General features: G+C 36.4%; 1 protein-coding gene across 1 annotated transcript; it reads left to right on the forward strand.

The window, feature by feature from the left end:
- Positions 1–1,025: 1,025 nt before the first annotated feature.
- LOC127682778 (pancreatic alpha-amylase-like) lies at positions 1,026–10,427 on the forward strand. The gene is made up of 10 exons (XM_052179405.1): positions 1,026–1,218; positions 1,542–1,688; positions 2,823–3,011; positions 3,721–3,951; positions 5,509–5,642; positions 6,356–6,478; positions 6,568–6,667; positions 8,114–8,232; positions 8,337–8,462; positions 10,208–10,427. Exons 1-10 carry the CDS (start codon positions 1,051–1,053, stop codon positions 10,395–10,397), a joined length of 1,527 nt encoding a protein of 508 aa, XP_052035365.1. The 5' UTR covers positions 1,026–1,050; the 3' UTR covers positions 10,398–10,427.
- The last annotated feature ends 14,830 nt before the right edge of the window (positions 10,428–25,257 follow it).

Consider the following 25,257-nt stretch of genomic DNA (forward strand, 5'->3'; position numbering starts at 1 on the left):
GTGGCAAGGTCAATTCCTTAGTGTAGTATTCACTAAACAATGAGTTGGAAAGACACCTATGGAGAACTCAACTCACTATCTATCATTTGTAAATTTCACTTATTTTTATATTCCTGTAAATTGTATTATTAACCCTGTTAATACTTCAATTATATTCATGAGAAAGTTTCTTTCCATTAACTTCAACTGTGGATTTTTTTTTTTTTTTGTCATTATATCCCTAATAGTCAGTCCTTGGTAAAATAGAACACTAAGTCATCACTTACTGAAAGAAAGGAGGATGTTGCTTCTTTATCTATACTATAATTTTCTTTCATAGGACTTTCCATAGATTTGAAAGGCAATGAATTTTTACTTTTTATGAAGTATTATATCACAAATAAAAGATACAATACTAAGGAGAAAAAATTAATATACAATGAACTCTACTGCTTTGAGCACTAAGCTTTCAGTCTAAGGATTGGTGAAAAGGAAATGCATATATCACAATTCTAGAGGCATTTAAATTTAATGCTATCCCCTTAAACAATTCTATTTATTTAGAGTACTTTTTATAAATTGGCAACTTGCACAATGTTTTAATTTTTTTCACTCTTTTTAATAAAATAGTAGGTGCATGCCACAATACTTTGCAGCATCTTAAAATTCCGTGAAAATACTGAAATAATAAAAAAAAAAACTTAAGTGGGAGAAACAAAAAGAAATGAATTGATTATCCCGTTGTTATTTGGAATGGTGCAGTACAGAGATTTAAAAATGAAAAGTCCTAGATATATTTGATTTCAGTTGTAATTCTCCTTGTACTGGCTGGTGGAGGTCATAAAAAGTAAGATCTAACATCAGTCAATTAATAATTGATAATTAAAAGAATTAAGCTTATTCTCCATGGGAGTTTCTAAAGAATCTTCAGCTGTGCACATCACTGCTGCTAATCTCATTCGATGATAGACTGTATTTTAATATTTGCTCATGAACATTTACTTTGGAAAACATCCTTTTTGCAGAAATATAAATAGGCTCTAGAAAGAACCCTGACAACTTCAAAGCAAAATGAAGTTCGTCCTGCTGCTTTCCCTCATTGGGTTCTGCTGGGCTCAATATGACCCGCAAACTACAAATGGGAGGACCTCTATTGTCCACCTGTTCGAGTGGCGCTGGGTTGATATTGCCAAGGAATGTGAGCGATACTTAGCTCCTAAGGGATTTGGGGGAGTGCAGGTAAGATTACTTCACAAATTAAATGCAGAACTTACTGTGCTCACATAATATTCTAATCAGGACTAGTGACTTTAGAGCACAACTTCATTTCACACATAACTTTGCTGAGAAATGAAAAAGTTTGGTAGTCATTGCACCTTTATACTCACTGTAGAATATCAAGGGACCTCTGCAATGTCCTTCCATATCTGGTGATAGTTAATCAACAGAAGTGAATGCTTATAGGCTGAGAAGTAACATCAGATTATTGATAGCTTTCTACAATATTTATGTCTGTAACATAAGCCATAATCTGGTACTAATGATAACTATTTTATTTGTAGGTGTCTCCACCCAATGAAAATATTATAATTTACAACCCATCAAGGCCTTGGTGGGAAAGATACCAACCAATCAGCTACAAAATTTGCACAAGGTCTGGAAATGAAGATGAATTCAGAGACATGGTGACGAGGTGCAACAATGTTGGTGTAAGTGAAGACACGTTTACTTTAAAATTATCATACATGAAAGTATTTCTCTTTTGTGTCTTTCTTTTTGTTTAAGCAAGTTTTAAATTTCTAAAATTTTACTTTCTACTTTACTGTTAATTCTTATTGTCAAATTGTCAACTTTTTTCTTTTTCTTTTTTCTTTCTGTTTTATTTTTTGTTTTGTTTTTTTGTTTTTTGTTTTTTGTTATTTTTTCTGAGAGAGGGTTTCTCTGTGTAGCCCTGGCTGTCCTGGATCTCACTCTGTAGACCAGGTTGGCCTTGAACTCAGAAATCCGCCTGCCTCTGTCTCTCAAGTGCTGGGATTAAAGAAGTGTGCCACCAAGGCCCAACTATCAACTTTTTTCTATTGGATATTTTCTTTATTTACATTTCAAAAGCTATCTCCTTTCCCAGTTTCCTCCTTCCTGGCAACCCCCTATCCCATCCTCCCTCCCCCTGCTTCTATGAGAGTGCTCTCCCATTCACTTACCCACTCCTGTGTCCCTGCCCATGAATTCCCCTACATTAGGACATCAATCCTCCACAGGACAAAGGGCCTCTCCTCCCTTGATGCCCAGAAAGGCTATTTTGCGTTACATATGCAGCTGGAGCCATGGGTCCCTCCATGTGTAGTCTTTGGTTGGTGGTTTAGTCCTTGGGAGCTCTGGGGCTTCTGGTTGTTGAAATCCTTGAATACATACCATTTGAGGTTGAAAGAATAGTACTCATGAAGTAAAATGTTGACTTTTAAAATTAATAACTATTAAAAATAAAACATGGCTAAAGACCATGTAGTATATAGATTAAGTAAAGTATTTCCTCCTTGTAACCCTATAAAATGTCAAACATATTCATCTCTCAAATTTATAACATATCCTATTTCTTCAAAAGCTGAACAAAATTTTATCTTTCTGGCAGTGTCTGTTTCTGTTTGCTTAAAAGTCCCATATTCTTTTTCAGACAATGTGACTATAGTTGATCTTATTTTACCATAGTTTCCTTTAACACTTGACTCACTTTTCTAAAGTGAATCTACAAAGCAACAGATGAAATGTTTTGGAGTTTTGCTGTGAGATTGTAATGTAACTTCAGATTCTTGAGTCCTACTGAAGTATTCATTTTTCTTTGTTAGGTCCGTATTTATGTGGATGCTGTCATTAATCACATGTGTGGTGTAGGCAATGCTGCAGGAACAAGCAGTACCTGTGGAAGTTATTTCAATCCTAATAACAGGGAATTCTCAGGAGTTCCATACTCTGCTTGGGATTTTAATGATAATAAATGCGATGGAGAAATTTATAACTACAATGATGCTAATCAGGTAATGGGAGAAACAGTGGTGGAAATAATAATACTTATTTCTATATATGCACAGAAATTTATGAAATGCCATTGGACATGGAAAAATGTTACTAATACAGCTTGCTAAAAAAATAGAAAAGAAAAAATGTCCTGTATTTTTTATATTATTTTGTAAGGATATACAAAAGTCAATGATAAAGGCAGGAGTGCTCTCTCGAAAATTTGTCTGAAAAAATTAAAAGCTGTTTTAATCAGTTTTATAAATATGATAAATGAAAAATATTAGAAATACAAATCATATATAGAATCAATCTTCAACAACTGAGTTACAGTCTCAATTTTGTAGTAGTGTACTAAATATGAGCAATTTCTTTGATTTTTTGACCTATGTAAAATAAAGAGAAATGAGGAAAGAGTAAAAGAGAAATGGAAAAGGAGGTGTAGAGAGAACAAGAGAGAGAGAGAGAGAGAGAGAGAGAGAGAGAGAGAGAGAGAGAGAGAAAGGAGGATTAGGAATGAGAATAGACTAATTTTAATTTCTGATATTCTTGATATTTACAACAGAGGATTTTAGAGTTTGGTCCACATTAGAACATCAACACATTCCATGACCCAATTAAAATTCATGTAAAATTTTGCTATTGATAAATGTGTAAAGGACTGAATGAGGAAATGAATTCTCAGGCAGAAATGGCTTTTTATAAATCAATCCCTTTTTTCCCCAACAGGTCAGAAATTGCCGTCTGTCTGGCCTTCTGGATCTTGCACTTGATAAAGATTATGTCCGTACCATGGTGGCTGACTACATGAACCGTCTCATTGACATTGGTGTAGCAGGGTTCAGACTTGATGCTGCTAAGCACATGTGGCCTGGAGACATAAAGGCAGTTTTGGACAAACTACATAATCTAAATACACAATGGTTCTCCCAAGGAAGCAGACCTTTCATTTTCCAAGAGGTAGAACAATATATAGTTTTTTTTAAAAAAATTTGATATTACAGTTTAATTACAATATTTCTTCCCTCTCTTTTCTACCTCCAAATACATCTGTGTATTTAGCCTTCATACTTTCCTTCAAGTTCATGGCCTCTGTTTTTTTACTTAATGTTATTAAATGTATATGTGTATGTATGTACAAATATATATGTGTATATATGTGTGTGTGTGTGTATGTGTACTCAGAAATGTAACACTGATACAGTTCATACTGCTTCATATGTAATCAATTCAGTTCAGATATTGTTCTGCACATGTACGTTTTAAAGGTTGACTTATTGATACTAGACAACCAATTGTGTTCTTCCCTCAGGAAGACTTCCTGTATCCAGCTTTCCTCTGTTTTGCATAGTTCTTTACATACAATTCAAAGCCTCAAGGGATTTTCTTTAAATCTCATTTTGTAAATGATATATATTATGTAAATCAGATATTAGATTTCTCTAAGCATATAATTAATTACATTGGTTAATAACTTAGTCATATGTAGACTTATCATTCTGTCCTTAAAAATATAAATGTTGTTAATCAGAAATACTACATTTAATTCTTTTTTAAAATTGGTTATTTTATTTACTTACATTTCTAATGTTGTCCCCCTTCCCAGTCTTCCCTCCAAAAACCTCCCATCCCACCTCCCTCTCCTTTGCCTTTAAGAGGGTGCTCCCCTGCCTGCCCACCCACTCCAGCATCACCCCTCTACCATCCCCCTATACTGGAACATCAAGCCTTTACAGAACCAAAGATCTACCCTCCCACTGATGCCAAATAAGGCAGTCCTCTGCTACACATGTAGCTGGAGCCATCGAACCATCCATGCATACTCTTTCCTTGATGGTTTAGGTGCTGGGAGCACTGGAGGCTGTGAATGTCTGCATCTGTATGAGTCAGGTGCTGGCAGAGCCTCTTAGAGGATAGCTTTGCCAGTCTCCTGTCAGCAAGCCTTTCTTAGCATCAGCAATAGTGTTTCATGGCAGTGCTAACTTCATTAATCAATCTTTTATATTCAAAGATAACATTTCCAAGACAGAGATATCATAATGCTTATTGTCTCAAGACAATTTTTCTGATTTTGAGTTTTGTCTTATGTTATTAGTGTTGTTGGTATTTAAGGTAAATGGTTGAAGCCTTTTCTTCAGCAGTAATGTCACTGGAAGTGTACTGAGGATGACACATTTGTATTTCTCATTTCTTTAGAAGAGTTCATAAGTTTATAAGAGCTTCTAATGCAGACAAAATAGCAAGAGTTACCTTATTGTGAACCAGCGAATGTTCCTTTCTAGCAGTCATACTGGAGGATAAAAATGAGCCTTTTGTAATTGGCATTATAATATGGTTTCCTTCAAATGGCTTCCTTCATGATAATGGTTTATGAATAAAATCAGAATGTAGGTATACAGAAAGCCATTAGTAACATTTCAAACAACAGAACTATTTTAAATAATTCTACATATTATCTTTCAGTAATATGATTTAAAAATACACTTAAAATGACCCTTGTCCCAATGTCTCTCACAGGTCATTGACCTGGGTGGTGAGGCAATTACAGCAAGCGAGTACTTTGGAAATGGCCGCGTGACAGAATTCAAGTATGGTGCAAAACTTGGCACAGTTATCCGCAAGTGGGATGGCGAGAAGATGGCCTATTTAAAGTAAATATAGACCATTTCATCACCTATTCTATCATACATCTGTAGTCATTTGGTATTAATAAAATATATCTTCAAATGTCCAAACTTATATAACTATTAATTTGCTGATTATTAGTTAGGCTTATTGCACTAACCCTTAATTAATTGCGTTTTTCATTTGGTACATCAATTACCTCATAGCAGTGGTAATCCAAAGTATCACTTAGTGATTTTTGTTTGTTTCTGATAAGCCCAATAGAATAAGAGTATTTGCTCATGGCCTACTCTAGATAGATTAGTATCCCAAGAATAGTTACACTCAGAAATGATCGACATAATGTGGTCACAGTATGGAATTTCCTTACGCTAAATTAAAGAATTATTTGAAAATTTCAAAAGTGTATAATTTAAAAGCACAGTTACAAATTCATTCATTCTATATTATATAAAATGGATGTGTTAATTTTCAAGTCCATAATACCACAATACAGTAAAAAAGAGCTAAAGAGAAAATTTTCGGAAGAAATGTATATATACTAAGAGCTAAATGTGGATAAAATTCTCATGTATGTTATCATAGAAAATTATATATATATATGTATATATATATGTATATATGCATCTCTTATGAAAGTCTTCTTATGAAATTATCATTTATTTAAATAATCGAGGATGCTATATGCAATGTTATGCTAAGCATTGTGAAAGAATCATATGCTGTTTTTCAAATGCAGGAACTGGGGAGAAGGTTGGGGATTCGTGCCTAATGACAGAGCCCTTGTGTTTGTGGACAATCATGACAATCAGCGAGGACATGGTGCTGGGGGATCATCCATCCTGACATTCTGGGATGCTAGGTAGGAGATCATTTTTTTCTTGCTGTGTAACTTTTAATGACAGTAATGCACTATATACTTCTGCTTTAATATTATATTGAATATTTCAGAATGTATAAAATGGCTGTTGGATTTATGTTGGCTCATCCTTATGGATTCACCAGAGTAATGTCAAGTTACCGTTGGACAAGAAATTTCCAGAATGGACAAGTAAGTCTTGGAGTTGTTTGAAGCATATTTTAATCTAGAAAAGAAAGTGGTTCTGTTTTAAGTTCATGTGAAATTATAGCATATGGAATTGTCATATAAGTGTTCACACACTGCAGTGTTTTAAATTGAGCGCAATGAAGAATTCCCTGACAATGAAAATGAAATAGTTGAAATACTAACAAAATACAGAGTGAAAACAGTTATGCCCTATAAATCCCTGACTCATAGATTTAACATTGAATTATACCTGTTAACACTGAAAGGAATGTCAAATTATTTTATTCCTTGGTACATACAATAAATGTCATCCTATAAAATACTTTATTTTTCCTGTGGAATTAGAAAGCATCTTATTTGAGGGTGATTATGGAAATTACAGTAAACAGGAGCTTATGAGAGTCACAGAATAGTAATTTGATGAAAAAATCCATAGGTGCCTTGAATTATATCCAATACATGTTTGTTTATTAGTTGCATACAGTTAAATAACTTCAAAATTTAACTAAACAATGAGACTACCAGGTGTCTTATAAGCTATGGGAAATATCATATCTCAGTGGAAAATACTAGCCTTATAGAGAAACATCAAATATACATACATATTAATTTTACTATTGTATTATTTTGCCAATTACTTTTTATTTCCATTGAATATAACCCCATTGTTGTATGTTGAAATTTATTCTCTTTTTGAAGTGCTTTCTTGAGTAGAATGATCTTCTTTTAGAGGTATATTCAAATATTTTGCCATCATAATATGCTCACTTATACTTTGGTAAACTTAATAATGTCAGAACACTTTAGTACATTTTATAAACTGTTGGTAAGAAATCAACTAACATTAACTTAGAAATTTTTATATTAAAAGAATTCTCATAGATGATTTTAATTTTTATAGTAGCCAAGAACTCTTGTGTCTCTTTTATATATATACTGAGGCACATTCATGAAGTGTATAGAGATGGAAATATTTCAGATAGGAACTGGAGTCTGTTTTAATATAGTTCCAGAAACTGAGTCTTTCCAGAACCAGGGGCCACTCCTCTGTTCTTCTTGTACCTCATTTGATGTGTGGATTAGTGTAGCAGTATAAGGCAAAACCAGAACAGGGAAGTGGGAAGGGGTGGGTGGGAGAACAGGAGGAGGGAAGGGGGCTTATGTGACTTTTGGGGAGTGGGGACCAGAAAAGGGGAAATCATTTGAAATGTAAATAAAAAATATATCAAATAAAATAAAAAAATTAAAAGAAAAAAGAAAAAAATATAGTTCCAGAAAACCTCAATTTTCACAGAAGTTAAGAATTCAGTGAAAACAATGAAGAACTTAGATAATAATTATCTACTGCAGAAACAGTATTAGCCTAGTGGGCTTGGTTTTGGTTTTCTGTAGTGGCCAGGGTCAGGGAGCTATAGGCATTCAAATGATGTGATTCTTTTAATAATTAAGGATCAGAATGACTGGATTGGACCACCTAATAACAATGGAGTAATAAAAGAAGTGACCATTAATCCAGATACCACTTGTGGCAATGACTGGGTCTGTGAACATAGATGGCGTCAAATCAGGTGGGATGTCTTTAGATCTTTTCTAATGAGAAAGTTGTTCAACCTTTTATTTGAAACTGTTGAGTTAAAGGGTACCATCATTTCTCATGATCCTGTGCTTGTAGGAACATGGTTGCCTTCAGGAATGTCGTCAATGGTCAGCCTTTTGCAAACTGGTGGGATAATGGCAGCAATCAAGTAGCTTTTGGCAGAGGAAACAGAGGATTCATTGTCTTTAACAATGATGACTGGTAAGTGCATAGTGAGTAAAGAAGGATTTTATAACATTAAACTCCAAGACACTTCTTTTCTTTCCTTGTTCATTTATATTTTTCATATGTAAAAAATCTATTAAACAAGGAATTTAAGAGAAAATAAGTGTTCAGTGTACGTAATAAGGATGATATATGTTTTCCTATTTTCCTTGTGTTAATAAAATTTTGTTTTTTTGATCTTTAACTACAGCCTATAATGACATAGCTTACATTCATATTTAACCAATCATGTGAAATATTTCACAAAGCATATAAATAGTAAGCATACATCTTAACATTATAATACAATGTAACATATTAGTACTGGAGTGCTTTTCCCAGCAAGTTTGGTTATTACATCTATATTTATACATTTTCCAGGGAATCTTCAATTCCCTATCTATGTGCTTTAAATATTTTTAAGGCACATGTGTACTTGTCTCTGGTTTATGAGTTTCTTCAAGTGGTTGCTTATTCTGCTTTTAAAACCTTCAATATTGTCTATTAACCTGTAGTAATTTTGAGTCTTCCTTTATGGTTCCTTCAAATCTAGGTGGGATAGGAGAAGTGATGCTCAAAGCCTTCTATCTAAGTACTGAAAAGGGAGAAGCACCCATATTGCTGGGCATTTGAGTCCATCTTCACCTTATATTGAGTTTCAGTATAGCAATAGCTATGCATAGAGAACCTGTTTCACAAACAAAACAAAACAAAACAAAACAAAACAAGCAAAACAGAATTCTAGCTTAGAGAATTTCTTTGGGAGCCAGTTAACCATCTCAATTTAAAATCAACTTTTTATCAGGTTGAGGATACTTTTCCATAATGCCTACTTGATTTACTACAACAAAATGATTGACATATGTAACTGTTTTGAAAGAGCACATGGTTGGTTGTTTAGGCGAACTAGAATTACTTGATGCAGACACTTTTCTACTATAAACTTATATGTGTCCATATAAGTTCAGGCTGAGAAAGAAATTAGGGAAATGACCCCCTTCACAATATCTTGTTTTTTCTAATCAACACATTGTAACGCGAAAATCTTTGGTGTTGCGTGTAAGTCTAAGCATGTAGCCTCAAAAAAGAACGCACAGGAGAGTTTTATCTCGAGAGAATATGTAAGAATACCACGTTATAAGGAAATACAGTGTTTCAGAGTAAAGACATATACATATGTATTGGAAACACTTTACGAGAAGAAATAACGCTTCATACAAAATTAGCTTGTATCTCCTATACAACAAGTGGTAACTCGAAAAGATTTGGTGTGGCGTGTCCATAGAAATGCTACATTATGTTTAATTCTAGAGAAAAAACATATTTGTGGCATCATGTAACTGAAGAAGTTTTGAATATTTAATGCTATTAATATTTAAAGGAATCATCAGTGTTTAAGTTCAGCAGAAGACAGACTGGAAACTATGGTTTTCACAGGAGGGATTTAGTTCTAAGCATCACTGGGTTCTCTGTATTTCTCTTTCTGGTCACTACAGGCCATAAAACTAACATGCATTTAAAGCAACACTTTTGGTAAATAGAATTCACTTGCTCTCCCTGACACTTTTGTTTGTTTTTTTGTTTGTTTGTTTATTTGTCTGTTTTGCTTCTCTTACTGAGCTCTAAGTTCTTATTGTTCTATAGCACAAGGTTGGGGTACTTATTCTGTGGAGAATACATAATGGATCTTCATGCATTTGACTGGGTTGAATTCCAATTAAATACTCACTTTTTCCCTCCAGGGCTTTGTCAGCAACTTTACAGACTGGTCTTCCTGCTGGCACATACTGTGATGTCATTTCTGGAGACAAAGAGAATGGCAATTGCACTGGACTTAGAGTCAATGTTGGCAGTGATGGCAAAGCTCAGTTTTCCATTAGTAACTCTGCTGAAGACCCATTCATTGCAATCCATGCTGACTCAAAATTGTAAGAATCACATTAAAGACATGTAGAGAACACATCAATTGAGTCTGTTTCATTTTCATATGCTCCATACTATAGTTTTAATGTTTTGTTTCTTTATTATCATGTGTGCATGTGTGCATGTGTGCGATGTCTATCTGAGCACTGGAATGTATGTAGGGTGTTTGAAGAATTCTGTGCCATGGCATAAACTCTCTGCTTTTCCCCGTGAGCTCTGCTGATCAAACTGAATTCATCAAGCTTCCCTGGAATTTACTTTTATCTGCTATTCTATGTTGCTGTCTCACATGTCCCTTAATTGTTGAATTTTATTTCTTGGTATTAAAAACCATAAACTATAAACCTTCATAGGCAGAAATCTTAAAATTCACAGAGTCATTTGATAACAACATCCTAAATATCCTAAGCATTAGCAGAAAGTCTAAATGTTTTCCTAATAGATTCTCAGATCTCTTAATAAATAGTGTCCTGGCAAATATTTTGCTTTACTATTAGTATAAATTCTTTCTCTTTTCTTCTTCTTCTTCTTCTTCTTCTTCTTCTTCTTCTTCTTCTTCTTCTTCTTCTTCTTCTTCTTCTTCTTCTTCTTCTTCTTCTTCTTCTTCTTCCTCTTCTTGGTTTTTCCACACATGATTACTCTGTAGTCTTGACTGTCCTGAAACTCACTCTGTAGACCAGGCTGGCTTCAGACTCAGAAATCTGCCTGCCTCTGCCTCCCCAGTGCTGGGATTAAAGGCATGCACCCCCACTGCCCAGCTCTTTTTAAATATGAAAATTTATTTTCAATGAATTTCATTGACAATCTAATTATTCATTAAACATGCTTTTGGCTATTTGTAAATTCACGATTTCTCAGTTTCATCTTGTGACCTTTTTTTCTTCAAATTTCCTTCATGATCTATATCCCACAGGAAAAAAGTCCCCATTCTACAATACTCACACATGTTTCTTTTATGGCCTTCTGGTATGTGTGGCCTGTGGTTCTTGTGCCCTGGTAGTCCTCTTGTTCAGTAGGGTGTCTCTGCTGGCAACTTGGGAGTTTACATGACCTCTGGTATTTAGGGTACTGGTTTTGGCTTGAAATACTGGGATTTTAGGAACTGGCACAGCCTCTGGGATTCTGGATAAATCATGGTTTCTGCTGGAATCAAGGAGCTTCTGACAGAGAACACCTACAGTTCATAAGCAACTTCAGCAAAATGGCTGGTTACAAAATCAACAAGAGCAAATCAGTAGCCTTTCTATACTCAAAGGATAAGCAGACTGAGAAAGTAATTAGGAAAATGACACACTTCACAATAGCCACAAACAGCATAAAGTATCTTGGGGTGACTCTAATAAATAATTGAAAGACCTATATGACAAGAACTTCAGATCTCTGGAGAAGGAAATTGAAGAAGACCTCAAAAAATGGAAAAATGTTCCATGTTCGTGGATAGGCAGGATTAATATAGTTAAAATGGCCATCTTGCCAAAAGCAATATACAGATTCAATGCAATCCCCATCAAAATCCCAACTCAGTTCTTCATAGAGTTAGAAAGAACAATTCTCAAATTCATCTGGAATAACAAAAAACCCAGGATAGTTAAAACTATTCTCAACAGTAAAAGAACTTCTGGTAAAATCAGTATCCCAGACCTCAAACATTACTACAGAGCAATAGTGATGAAACTGCATGGTACTTGTTGGCCTCCAGCGGCCACATACGAACCGGATTACCTGGAAGAGAATTCTGAGGGTGATGGGAAGGGGGCGAAAAGAGAGACTGAGTCAAGGCGACAGTGCCGGTCAAGACTAACTTTAATATTTCTACGTCAAGATATATAGTCTTAGGGGAATAACCCAACCCCTCCCAGAAGCTGGTCACATCAAAGGGCAGGCTGAGAACTCTTTGGCTCCAAATCTCAGCGGGTTGCCTGCTTCCAGTCTGGCGGGGTCTCTGCTGGGTCCCAGGTGAAACCGCCTTGTGGCAGTGTTGGTAGTCAAGGTGAAGGTGCCTTATTGTTTCAAGGAATAAAGGCCGGAGGTAACCCATCGGAAGAGTGGGGGTTGCCAGCCAGCTTAATGTTGTGGGGGAAGGGACAGGTACTGGTACAATGTCAGGCAAATGGATCAATGGAAAAGGATTGAAGACCCAGAAATGAACCCACACACCTATGGTCACTTGATCTTTGACAAAGGAGCAGTAAACATCCAGTGGAAAAAAGATAGCCTTTTCAACAAATGGTTCTGGTTCAATTTGAGGTCAGCATGCAGAAGAATGTGAATTGATCCATTCTTATCTCCTTGTACTAAGCTCAACTCCAAGTGGATCAAGGACCTCCACATAAAACATGACACACTGAAACTAATAAAAAAGAAACTAGGGAAGACCCTTGAGGACATGGGCACAGGGCAAAATTTCCTGAGTAGAACACCAATAGCTTACGCTCTAAGATCAAGAATTGACAAATGGGACCTCATAAAATTACAAAGTTTCTGTAAGGCAAAGGACACTGCCAAAAGGACAAAACGTCAACCAACAGATTGGGAAAGGATCTTCACCAACCCTAAATGCAACAGAGGGCTAATATCTAATATATACAAAGAACTCAGGAAGGTAGACCCCAGAGAACCAAATAACCCTGTTCAAAAGTAGAGTACAGAGCTAAACAAGGAATTTTCACATGAAGAACTTTGGATGGCTGAGAAGCACCTTAAGGAATGTTCAACATCATTAATCATTAAGGAAATGCAAATCAAAACAGCCCTGAGATTTCACCTCACATTAGTCAGAATGGCTAAGGTTAAAAACTTAGGAGAGAGCAGGTGTTGGTGAGGCTCTGGAGAAAGAAGAACACTCCTCCACTGCTGGTGGCATTGCAAGATGGTACAACCACTTCGCAAATCAGTCTGGCAGTTCCTCAGAAATCTGGGCATGACACTTCCACAGGACCCTGCTATACCACTCCTGGGTATATACCCAGAGGATTCCCTGGCATGCAATAAGGACACATGTTCCACTATGTTCATAGCAGCCCTATTTGTAATATCCAGAATCTGGAAAGAACCCATGCGTCCCTCAACAGAGGAATGGATAAAAAAATGTGGTATATTTACACAATGGAGTACTATTCAGCCATTAGAAACAATGAATTCATGAAATTCTTAGACAAATGGATGGAGCTGGAGAACATCATACTAAGTGAGGCAACCCAGTCTCTTAAGATCAATCATGGTATGTACTCACTGATAAGTGGATATCAGCCTAGAAACTTGGAATACCCAAGACATAATCCACACATTAAATGATATCCAAGAAGAATGGAGGAGCGGCCCCTGGTTCTGGAAAGATTCAGTGCAGCAGTATAGGGGAATACCAGAACAGGGAAGTGGGAAGGGGTGGGTGGGGGAATAGGGGGAGTGAAGAGGGCTCATGGGACTTTTGGGGAGTGGGGAACAAGAAAAGGGGAAATCATTTGAAATGTATATAAAAATATATCAAATAAATTTTAAAAAAGAAAAAACAAATATAAGAAGATCGAAATAATCCCATGCCTCCCCTCAGATCACTATGGAGTAAAGGTGGTCTTCAATAGCAACAAAAACAACAGAAAGCCAACATACACATGGAAACTGAACAATACTCAATGATACCTTGGTCAAGGAAGAAATAAAGTAAGAAATCAAAGACTTTTTAGAATTTAATGTAAATGAAGGCACAACATACCCAAATCTATGGGACACAATGAAAGCAGTGCTAAGAGGAAAACTCATAGCCCTGAATGCCTACAAAAAGAAACTGGAGAGATCATACACTAGAAGCTTAACTGTACAATAGAAAGTCCTGGTACAAAAAGAAGCTAATTCACCCAGGAGGAGAAGAAGATAGGAAATCATCAAACTCAGGGCTGAAATCAGTCAAGTATAAACAAAGAGAATCATACAAAAAATCAACAAAACCAGTAGCTGGCTCTTTGAAAGAAATCAAGAAGATAGATAATCCCTTAGCCAGACTAACCAAAGGGCACAGAGACAGTATCAAAATTAACAAAATTAGAAATGAAAAGGGACATATAACAACAGAAACTGAGGAAATTCAAAAAATCATCTGAAAATATTTATAATTCCACTTTCAATCAATTTAGGAATACTTTTATGCCTACCATTATCATACCCATATAAAATTTTGATTATCTTCAATTCTAACATGTTTTTCTACATCTTTCTACAATTTTATCAGAAATATTTCCCACATAAATCTTCAATTCTATCATAAAATATTTCTATTTCATATTTCAATTAATTTAGCAATGTTTTTTGTGTACCATTCACTCTTTAATTTTCCATGAAAATTGTCAATTTTAACATGGTTTTCTATGGATCTGTTCAATTTTATCTGAAATATTTTCCATGTGAATCTTTAATTTTGTTATAAAGTGTTTTTAGTTGCCTTTTCAATAAAAATAAATAAATAAATAAAAAACAGCCTATTGAGGGCAAATAATCTGCTAAGAATCTACCTGTGGCTACGAAGCCCAGAGATGTTGTTTTAGTGTTGAATCCAAACCAGGAACGGTGATACCCAAGATCTCAACAGAAAGCACCAACAAGAGGGCACACAGTGAGTAGCCTCTTTCTGACAGCTGGATTAAAAGACCCTCCAGTGGAGAATGAGTCACTAGGCTGGACTGGCTTGCTACTCTCAGTTTTATGTTGGGACTCTGGAAACTTCTGTTGGTGCAAACAACACAGCTGGGTATAAGAGAACTCTTAGAGTAGTTTTCCTTCTTTCATTTTCTTTAGTCACAGGGGCCTGATAGGCCTTTGCCTTTGGTTCAGGCATGGGGGAAAATGCAAATTCTTCAATATATTCACCAGACCCAGCCTGTGAAGCTAAGAATAAGAATCCTTTAACTTCATTTTGCAAAATCACTTCTATTGATTGTTTTTCCTTGGGGTCTTTTCTCCTCAAGTATTTTTGGAGCCTCTGTATTTGATTACAAGTCTGCATGAATAATGAAATCTCCCAGGATCACACAAGTTCATGCTTTTGTCATTTATAAAGTTGATTGTTCTTATAAAAGCAATGTTTTGCAACCAGAACTCTTGGCAGAGCCTGTGATGGGGACTGTCAGAAAGATGGTGTGGTCTTTCTTCCTTCTCTGTATGATTTCATCATATAAAGCATTAGTGTGTTTTTTATATATTCAATAATTCCTTCCTACCTTAAAAATATAGTGTGCTGTTAGCAAGGTGGGCTATAGTCTGCCAAATGATAGGTGAAGCAGTGTCAACACTTACAGATGAATAGATCACCCAATGCAGATCATGGTGACATGCTTCCTTTGGAGTGACAAAGTTCTAACTACAATGAACTGCAGAAACACACACACACACACACACACACACACACACACACACACACACACACAAAAGAAAAGAAGAAAAAAGAAAAAAGAAAATGTCCTAGAAAAATCTCCAGGGCAATAAAAAGTGGGAGATCGATACATATGGAAATTCCTATCAGTTCTCTTTTACAGTCTAGAAATCAAGTTAATTTATTCCAAAACTTTCTTTCATTGTTAATATTTTACAACAATTTGATTTATTCCTGTTTTGCCATCATGAATCTCTTGAGAAATGAGTGTTCTAACAGTATGTGAATTACACTATGCTCAGGAACCACATGTCTTTATTAAACAATAGAGATAAATATTATGTTTTAGTTATTAAAAAGCCCTTTAATTTTTCAGTCATTTAAAAATATCAAGATTGATTTTCATGTTCATGGAAGATTAATGAGAGATTTCTTAGAAGGTGATAATAATGGAAAGATTATTTTGGCTGTCTGGTCCCCAAGATGAAATCCTGTTGATTTGTCCCTATTGCCACAACAGAATACTAGCTGCCACCTTCTCTCCTTTCTGCTCACATCTCTTGTGGATATCACATATTATCCCTCTTAAGATATATCTCCCCTCTGATGGGTAACTGTGGGTAGCTGCCAGAAAGTCCCAGACGCCAGGAGAGTAGGAGGCTCCCAAGAGTCAATGGGATGACATTAGCTGAAATATCCAACAAAGAGGATAGAGAAGCTGTAGAGACCATATCCAGAGGGTAGACACAGTCTCCTGTTTGAGGGGTGGGGCCATCCAACCATCTCCAAAATTTTAACCCAGAATTGCTCCTGTCTAAAGGAAATGTAGGGACAAAGAGTGGAGCAGAGTCTAAAGGAAAGGCCATCCAGAGACTACCCCATCTGGGGATCCATCCCATACAGTCACCAAACACAGACTCCATTGCTGATGCCAAAAGGGCTTACCGACAGGATCCTGATATAGTTGTCTCTTGAGAGACTATGCCAGAGCTTGATCAATACAGATGTGGATGCTCACAGCTGATCATTAGACTGAACACTGGGACCCCCAAAAGAGAAGTTAGGGGAAGGACTGAAAGAGCTGAAGGGTTTGGTAACTCCATAGAAAGAATAACAATACCAACCAACCATATCCTGATAGCTCCCAGGGACTAAACCACCAACCAAAGTGTATACATGCAGGGGTCCCATGGGTCCAAATGCATATGTAGAGGAGGATGGCCATATCTGGAATCAATGAGAAGGGAGGCGCTTGGTTGTGTGAAAGCTAGATGCCTCAGTGTAGGGGAATGCTAATGTGGTGAGGTGGGAGTGAGGAGGTGGGTGGGTGAGCACCCTCATAGCAACAGCAGGAGGTGGGATGGGATAGTAGTTTTTTGGAGGGGAAACCAAGAACGTGAAATTTGAAATCTAAATAAATAAAATAACCAATTAAAAATGGGAAAAAAAGATATTTCTCCTCATTCCTAACTGCAATTCACCAAGCACTTCACACTAATCCAGGGGCCTTTCCTTCCAGGGAAACAAGTAGGCTAAGGACAGACCCACTGTCCTACCAATCCATGTGCATAGCATATCTTTCCATTTTCTGATAACATTCTTTTATTTCCTTATTCAATAAGTTGAAGCTTTTGTCATACACGTCTTTTACTTGCTTGACTAAAGTTATCTGAATGAAATGGTTATCAGCTTTAGGAGTTCCTTAGTGGAATTTTTTTTAAAGATTTATTTACTTATTACATATAAGTACACTGTAGCTATTTTCAGACACACCAGAAGAGGGTATCAGATCTTATTATAGATGGTTGTGAGCTACCATATGATTGCTGGGTTTTGAACTCAGGACTTCTGCAAGAGCAGTCAGTGCTCTTAACCACTGAGCTATCTCTCCAGCCTATGCTTTTTTTCCATTCACTTGCGTATACCATCATCTCATCTCTGACTACCGATACTTTGACTTCTTCCATTCTGACTTTGATCCTCTTTACCTCCTTCAGATTTTTTTCTTATTGCTCCAGTTAAATATTTGCATACTATATTGAACAGTTATAGAGATAGGGGACATTTTTTTCTTTTTCTTGATTTTAGTGGAATTTCTTTCTCTTTCATGTGATTCAAAAGCTAGTTCATACTAATGTCTATTGTATTAGAAAGTAGAACTTCAGACATTTTGGTGAAACAAAGAAACCACTGATTTTTAGTTAGACATATTATCATATTCAGTCATTATAAAACATTATACAAGCCTATTTTTCTTAGTTTTTCTAGTTTTGTGTTTATGTATGTGTATTTAAAGGATGAGAATAAATAATACATGTTTTTGATATGTGTTAATTTACTAAAAATGACATAATTTATGTCCATATCTTTCCCAATACGTGGAAGTTGGTATAAGTATGTTATAGGGCTTTATTGAGTATGTAAGAGAGATCATTATTCATTTGTAGGTTTAGGAAGCAAAGTAAATTTTTAAGATTTGTTTCAAAAGATGAAACAAAGATGTGTAAATCCAGCTATACTTATAACACAAATCAAGCAGAATCTAATAACCTAATCTGAACAGATTATACACATCAAATGTTACTCATTATACTTGGGAATATAAATATAGGTGCTGGTTCAACTGGAGGTCAGCATGCAGAAGAATGCGAATTGATCCATCCTTGTCTCCTTGTACTAAGCTCAAATCCAAATGGATCAAGGACCTCCACATAAAGCCAGACACTCTGAAGCTAATAGAAAAGAAACTGGGGAAGACCCTTGAGGACATCAGTACAGGGAGAAAGTTTCTGAACAGAACACCAATAGCATATGCTCTAAGAGCAAGAATTGGCAAATGGGACCTCATAAAATTACAAAGTTTCTGTAAGGCAAAGGACACCATCAAGAGGACAAATTGGCAACCAACAAATTGGGAAAAGATCTTCACCAATCCTACATCAGATAGAGGGCTAATATCCAATATATATAAAGAACTCAAGAAGTTAGACTCCAGAAAACCAAACAACCCTATTAAAAAATGGGGTACAGAGTTAAACAAAGAATTCTCACCTGAAGAACTTCGGATGGTGGAGAAGCATCTTAAAAAATGCTCAACTTCATTAGTCATTAGGGAAATGCAAATCAAAACAACCCTGAGATTTCACCTTACAACAGTCAGAATGGCTAAGATTAAAAATTCAGGAGATAGCAGGTGTTGGAGAGGGTGTGGAGAAAGAGGAACACTCCTCCACTGCTGGTGGGGTTGCAAATTAGTACAACCACTCTGGAAATCAGTCTGGCGGTTCCTCTGAAAACTGGGCACCTCACTTCCAGAAGATCCTGCTATACCACTCCTGGGCTTATACCCAGAGGATTCCCCACCATGTAATAAGGATATATGTTCCACTATGTTCATAGCAGCCCTATTTATAATTGCCAGATGCTGGAAAGAACCCAGGTATCCCTCAACAGAAGAGTGGATGCAAAAAATGTGGTATATCTACACAATGGAGTACTATTCAGCCATTAGAAACAGTGAATTCATGAAATTCTTAGGCAAATGGATGGAGCTAGGGAACATCATACTAAGTGAGGTAACCCAGACTCAAAAGGTGAATCATGGTATGCACTCACTAATAAGTGGATATTAACCTAGAAACCTGGAATACCCAAAACATAATCTACACATCAAATGAGGTACAAGATGAAAGGAAGAGTGGCCCCTTGTTCTGGAAAGACTCAGTGAAGCAGTATTCAGCAAAACCAGAACGGGGAAGTGGGAAGGGGTGGGTGGGAGGACAGGGGGAGAGAAGGGGGCTTATGGGACTTTCTGGGAGTGGGGGGGCTAGAAAAGGGGAAATCATTTGAAATGTAAATAAAAAAATATATCGAATAAAAAATGTTATGAACATTTTAACTAATAAATAGATACTGTTATAATTTTATAATATTTATATATTTATTTAATATATATAATGTGAATATATTATTGTAATTAATTATATATTAGATATTAGTTATATAATTATGTGACTATGTCTAGTTATTTTATTTTATTTTGTTTTATTTTTATTTATAAAATTTATTTTATTTTTCTTTACAATTAAAATACAAAATTAATTTAGAACATATTATTTATATATATAAAATATATAATACAAAATGTATGTAATACAATATATTTATGCATTATATAAAATAATTCTTTAGAGTTTTAATAATAAATAAATGAATAGCATAAAAAATGAAAAGATCCATAATTTGATGTTCTTAAATATATACCATGTAAGAAGGATGGTTGGTCATAGAGACAACACAGAATATCATAGAAGCATAAAATAACATATCAAATATTAACAAAAGTCTAGTTTTATTCAGGATTTATTAATCCTGAATGAATTATTAATTCATGCAGTTACGTGTTGAAGGAGCAAAAGAGAGCATTTTAATTTACAAAGAAGTAATTAAGATCTTAACAGTCTTGACAAACCTTTCAGACCTGGTATTTTCTCATTTTATCATATTAATAAGTGATATCACCTTCAATTACCTTCATGTTCAGCATTTCTATTTTACTTGCTATTTAGCTCCAGTTAACCTACACACCTACTGTTTTTCTCACAGTAACCTGCTCTGTTCATATGACAAGTCACTTACCTCATTCCTACACAGTTATGAAACTCTTCCCAACGACCTGCCCTTTCTCATTTTACACCTCTTTAGTCTGTTTTTTTTCCAACTTGGAGAAGTGAATTTCAATTACATATTTATCGTAAGTTCACTTTCTTGATTTGGTAGCCCTTTCTTCAGTTTCTGGAAAGTCTTGGTCTGGAGCACATGGCACAGGGGAAATTTTCCTGAACAGAACATCAATGGCTTATGCTCTAAGATCAAGAATCAGCAAATGGATCTTCATAAAATTGCAAAGCTTCTGTAAGCCATAGGACACTGGCAATAGGACAAAATGGAAACCAACAGATTGGGAAAAGACCTTACCAATCCTACATCTGATAAAGGACTAATATCCAATATATATATATAAATTCAAGAAGTTAAACTCCAGAGAATCAAATAACCCTATTAAAAAGTGGGTCACATAGATAAACAAATTCCCAACTGAGGAATATCAAATGGCTGAGAAGCACCTAAAGAAATGTTCAACATCCTTAGTTATTTGGGAAATTTAAACTAAAACAACCCTGAGATTCAACCTCACATCCTTCAGAATGGCTAAAATCAAAAACTCAGGTGACAGCAGAAGTTGATGAGGATGCAGAGAAAGAGGAACTCTCCTCCATTGCCCGTGGAATTGCAAGTTGATACATCCACTCTGGAAATCAGTTTGTAGCTCCTCAGAAAATTGGACATGGTACTACCTGAGGATCCAGCCATACCACTGCTGGGCATATACCCAGAAGATGCTCCAACATGTAATAAGGACACATGCTCTACTATGTTCATAACAGTCCTATTTATAATAGCCAGAAGCTGGAAAGAACCCAGGTGTCCTTCAACAGAGGAATGGATATAGAAAATGTGGTATATTTACCCAATGATGTACTATTCAGCTATTAAGAATGATGAATTCCTGAAATTCTTAGGCTAATGGATGGAACTAGAAAATATCGTGAGTGAGGTAACCCAATCACAAAAGAACACATATGGTATGCACTCACTGATAAGTGGTTATTAGCACAAAAGTTCAGAATACACAAGATACAATCCACAGACCACATGAAGCTCAAGAAGAAGGGAGACAATCAATCAAGAGGTACACATGGCTCTAGCTACATATGTAGCAGAGGATTGCCTTGTCAGGCATCAAGGTGAGGAGAGGTCCTTGGTCCTATGAAGGCTCGATAGATGCCCCATTGTAGAGCAATTGAGGGAAGGGATGTGAGAGAGTCTGGGAGGATGAACACCCTCATAGAAGTAAGGGGATAGAGTATGGGTTAGGGGCTACCCCAGAGGGGTGAAACTGGGAAAGGAGATAACATTTGAAATGTAAATAAAGAATATATCCAATAAAAATAAAAACAATTAAAAAATTAAAATAATCAATTAGGTGCATTTTCCCTGGCATCTTGAAATTGTCCACAATATTCACAGCCAAATAAGTACTTTCCTGATGTTTCTACCCCCAACATCTGCCTAGGACCCCCTCCACTAAGAGAACTAACAATATGGAAGCATCCAACTCAGTTACAGATTGATTTCATATCCTGACTTTAAACAATCTAAGTAATAAGGACCTAATGTTTAGTTCTAGTGGGAAACCAAGAGGAATTCCAGAATTCCAGTAATATATATATATATATATATATATATATATATGAGGTGTCTTGGCCATAAGTGACCAATGACTCATCAAAGTGTATCCAATAATACGGTATTGAGTTTTCTATTGGTTATTTTAATGATGTCACTTCAAATGTTCCACTTCCCAGTTTCACCTCTGAAAGCCCCCTATCCCATTTCCCATATCCCCTTCTTCTATGAGGGTCCTCCTGTACCCACCCATGCACCTACTCCTGCCTCACCACCCTAGCATTTACCCATGCTGGGGTATTGAGCCTCCACAGGACCAATGGCTTCCCCTCCCATAAATGCAGGATAAGGCCATCCTCTGCTACATATGCAGCTGGAGTCATGGGTCCCTTCGTATGTACTCTTTGGTTGGTGGTTTAGTCCCTGGAAGCTCTAGGAGGTCTGGTTGGTTGATATTGTTCTTCTTGTAGGGATGCAAACCCCTTCAGCACCTTCAGTCCTTTTTTCTAACTCCTCCATTGGGGTCCTGTGCTCAGTCTGATGGTTGGCTGCAAGCATTCACATCTGTATTGGTCAGGCTCTGACAGAGCCTCTCAGGGGACATCCACATCAGGCTCCTGTCAGCATGCACTTCATGGCATCAGGAATAGTGTCTGGGTTTGATGTCTGCAGATGGAATGGATCCCTAGGTGGTGCAGTCTCTGCATGACCTTTCCTTCAGTCTCTGCTCCACACTTCATCCCTGTATTTCCTTTTAAAATTCTGTGGGGGAGTGTTCCACTTTCTCCACATCCTCACAAGCACCTGCTGTTACCTGAGTTTTTGATCTTAGTCATTCTGACTAGTGTGAGATGGAATCTCAGGGTTGTTTTGATTTACTAGGGAAATGCCAGGACAGGGAAGTGGTGGGTTGGTGAGCAGGGGGAAGGGCAATGGGATAGGGAGTTTTTGGAGGGGAAACCAGGAAAGAGGATAACATTTGAAATTTAAATAAAGAAAATATCTAATAAAAAATAAAAAAAAAACATATGGCGTATATTTACTTCACAAAACTATATTAGCAATTATATTTTAAAATTAGCTTGCAAAATGGAGAATGTAGGCTTCTAAATGTATTTTTTCCTTTTTTCATTTTAATATTTTTATTTTCTATATTCTTTGTTTACATTCCAAATGATTTCCCCTTTACCAGATCCCCCCCCATATGTTCCATAAACCTTCTTCTCTCCACCCATTCTCCAATCACCTCCCTCCTTTTTCTCTGTCCTTATATTTCCCTCCAACGCTAGATCAATCCTTTCCAGGATCAGGACCCTCTCCATACTTCTTCATGGGAGTCATTTGGTATTCAGAGCTTCTGGGCTAATTAATATCCACTTATCAGAGATTGCATTCCATGTGTATTCTTTTGTGATTGGGTTACCTCACTTAGGATGATATTTTCCAGATCAAACCATTTGCCTAAAAATTTTGTGAATTCATTGGTTCTAATTGCTGAGTAGTATTCCATTGTGTAAACACACCACATTTTCTGTATCCATTCCTCCTTTGAGGGACATGTGGGTTCTTTCCAGCTTCTGGCTATTATAAATAAGGCTGCTATGAACATAATGGAGCATGTGTCTTTATTGCATGCCGGGGAATCCTTTGGGTATATGCCCAGGAGAGGTATAGCAGGGTCCTCTGGAAGTGCCATGTCCAGTTTTCTGAGGAACTGCCAGACTGATTTCCAAAGTGGTTGTACCCTCTTACAGCCCCACCAGTAGTGGAGAAGTGTTCCTCTTTCTCCACATCCTCACCAACACCTGCTATCTCCTGAGTTTTTGACCTTAGCCATTCTGACTGGTGTAAGGTGAAATCTCAGGTTGTTTTGATTTGCATTTCCCTAATGACTAATGATGTTGAGCACTTCTTAAGGTGCCTCTAGGCCATCCGAATTTCTTCAGGTGAAAATTCTTTGTTTAGATTTGTACCCCACTTGTTAATAGGGTTATTTGGTTCCCTTGGGTCTAACTTCTTGAGTTCTTTGTATATATTGGATATTAGCCCTCTATCAGATGTAGGGTTGGTGAATATCCTTTCTCAGTTTGTTGGTTGCCATTTGTCCTTTTAACAGTGTCCTTTGCCTTACAGAAACTTTGTAATTTTATGAGGTCCCATTTGTCAATTCTTGATCTTAGAGCATAAGCTATTGGTGTTCTATTCAGGAAATCTTCCCCTGAGCCCATGTCCTCAAGGGTTTTCCCCAATTTCTTTTCTATTAGTTTCAGTGTGTCTGGTTTTACGTGGAGATCCTTGATCCACTTGGAGTGGAGTTTAGTACATGGAGATAAGAATGGATCAATTCGCATTCTTCTGCATGCTGACCTCCAATTGAACCAGCACCATTTGTTGAAAAGGCTATCTTTTTTCCACTGGATGTTTTTGGCTCCTGTGTCGAAGATCAAGTGACCATAGGTGTGTGGATTCATTTCTGGATCTTCAATTCTATTCCATTGGTCTACTTGTCTGTCACTGTGCCAAAACCATGCTGTTTTTAACACTATTGCTCTGTAGTATTGCTTGAAGTCAGGTATACTGATTCCCCCAGAATTTCATTTGTTGTTGAGAAGAGTTTTAGCTATCCTGGGTTTTTTGTTATTCCAGATGAATTTGAGAATTGCTTTTTCTAACTCTGTGAAGAACTGAGTTGGGATTTTGATGGGGATTGCATTGAATATTGCTTTTGGCAAGATGGCCATTTTAACAATATTAATCCTGCCAATCTAGGAGCATGGCAGATTTTTCCATTTTCTGAGGTCTTCTTCGATTTCCTTCTTCAGACCTGAAGTTCTTGTCATATAGATCTTTCACTTGTTTGGTTAGAGTCACACCAACATACTTTATTGTTTGTGGCTATTGTGAAGGGTGTCATTTCCATAACTTCTCTCTTAGCCTGCTTATCCTTTTAGTATAGGAAGGCAACTGATTTTCTTGAGTTGATTTTATAACCAGCCACTTTGCTGAAGTTGTTTATCAGCTGTAGGAGTTCTCTGGTGGAGGTTTATGGGTCACTTAAATAGACTATCGTGTCATCTGCAAATAGTGATAATTTGACTTCTTCCTTTCCAATTTGTATCCCCTTGACCCCCTTATGTTGTCTAATTGCTCTAGCTAGAACTTTAAGTATTATATTGAAAAGATATGGAGAGAGAGGACAGCCTTGTCTAGTCACTTATTTTAGTGGGATTGCTTCAAGTTTCTCTCCGTTTAGTTTGA

The sequence above is a fragment of the Apodemus sylvaticus genome, chromosome 4 (assembly GCF_947179515.1).
Source record: "Apodemus sylvaticus chromosome 4, mApoSyl1.1, whole genome shotgun sequence".
Classification (NCBI taxonomy): domain Eukaryota; kingdom Metazoa; phylum Chordata; class Mammalia; order Rodentia; family Muridae; genus Apodemus; species Apodemus sylvaticus.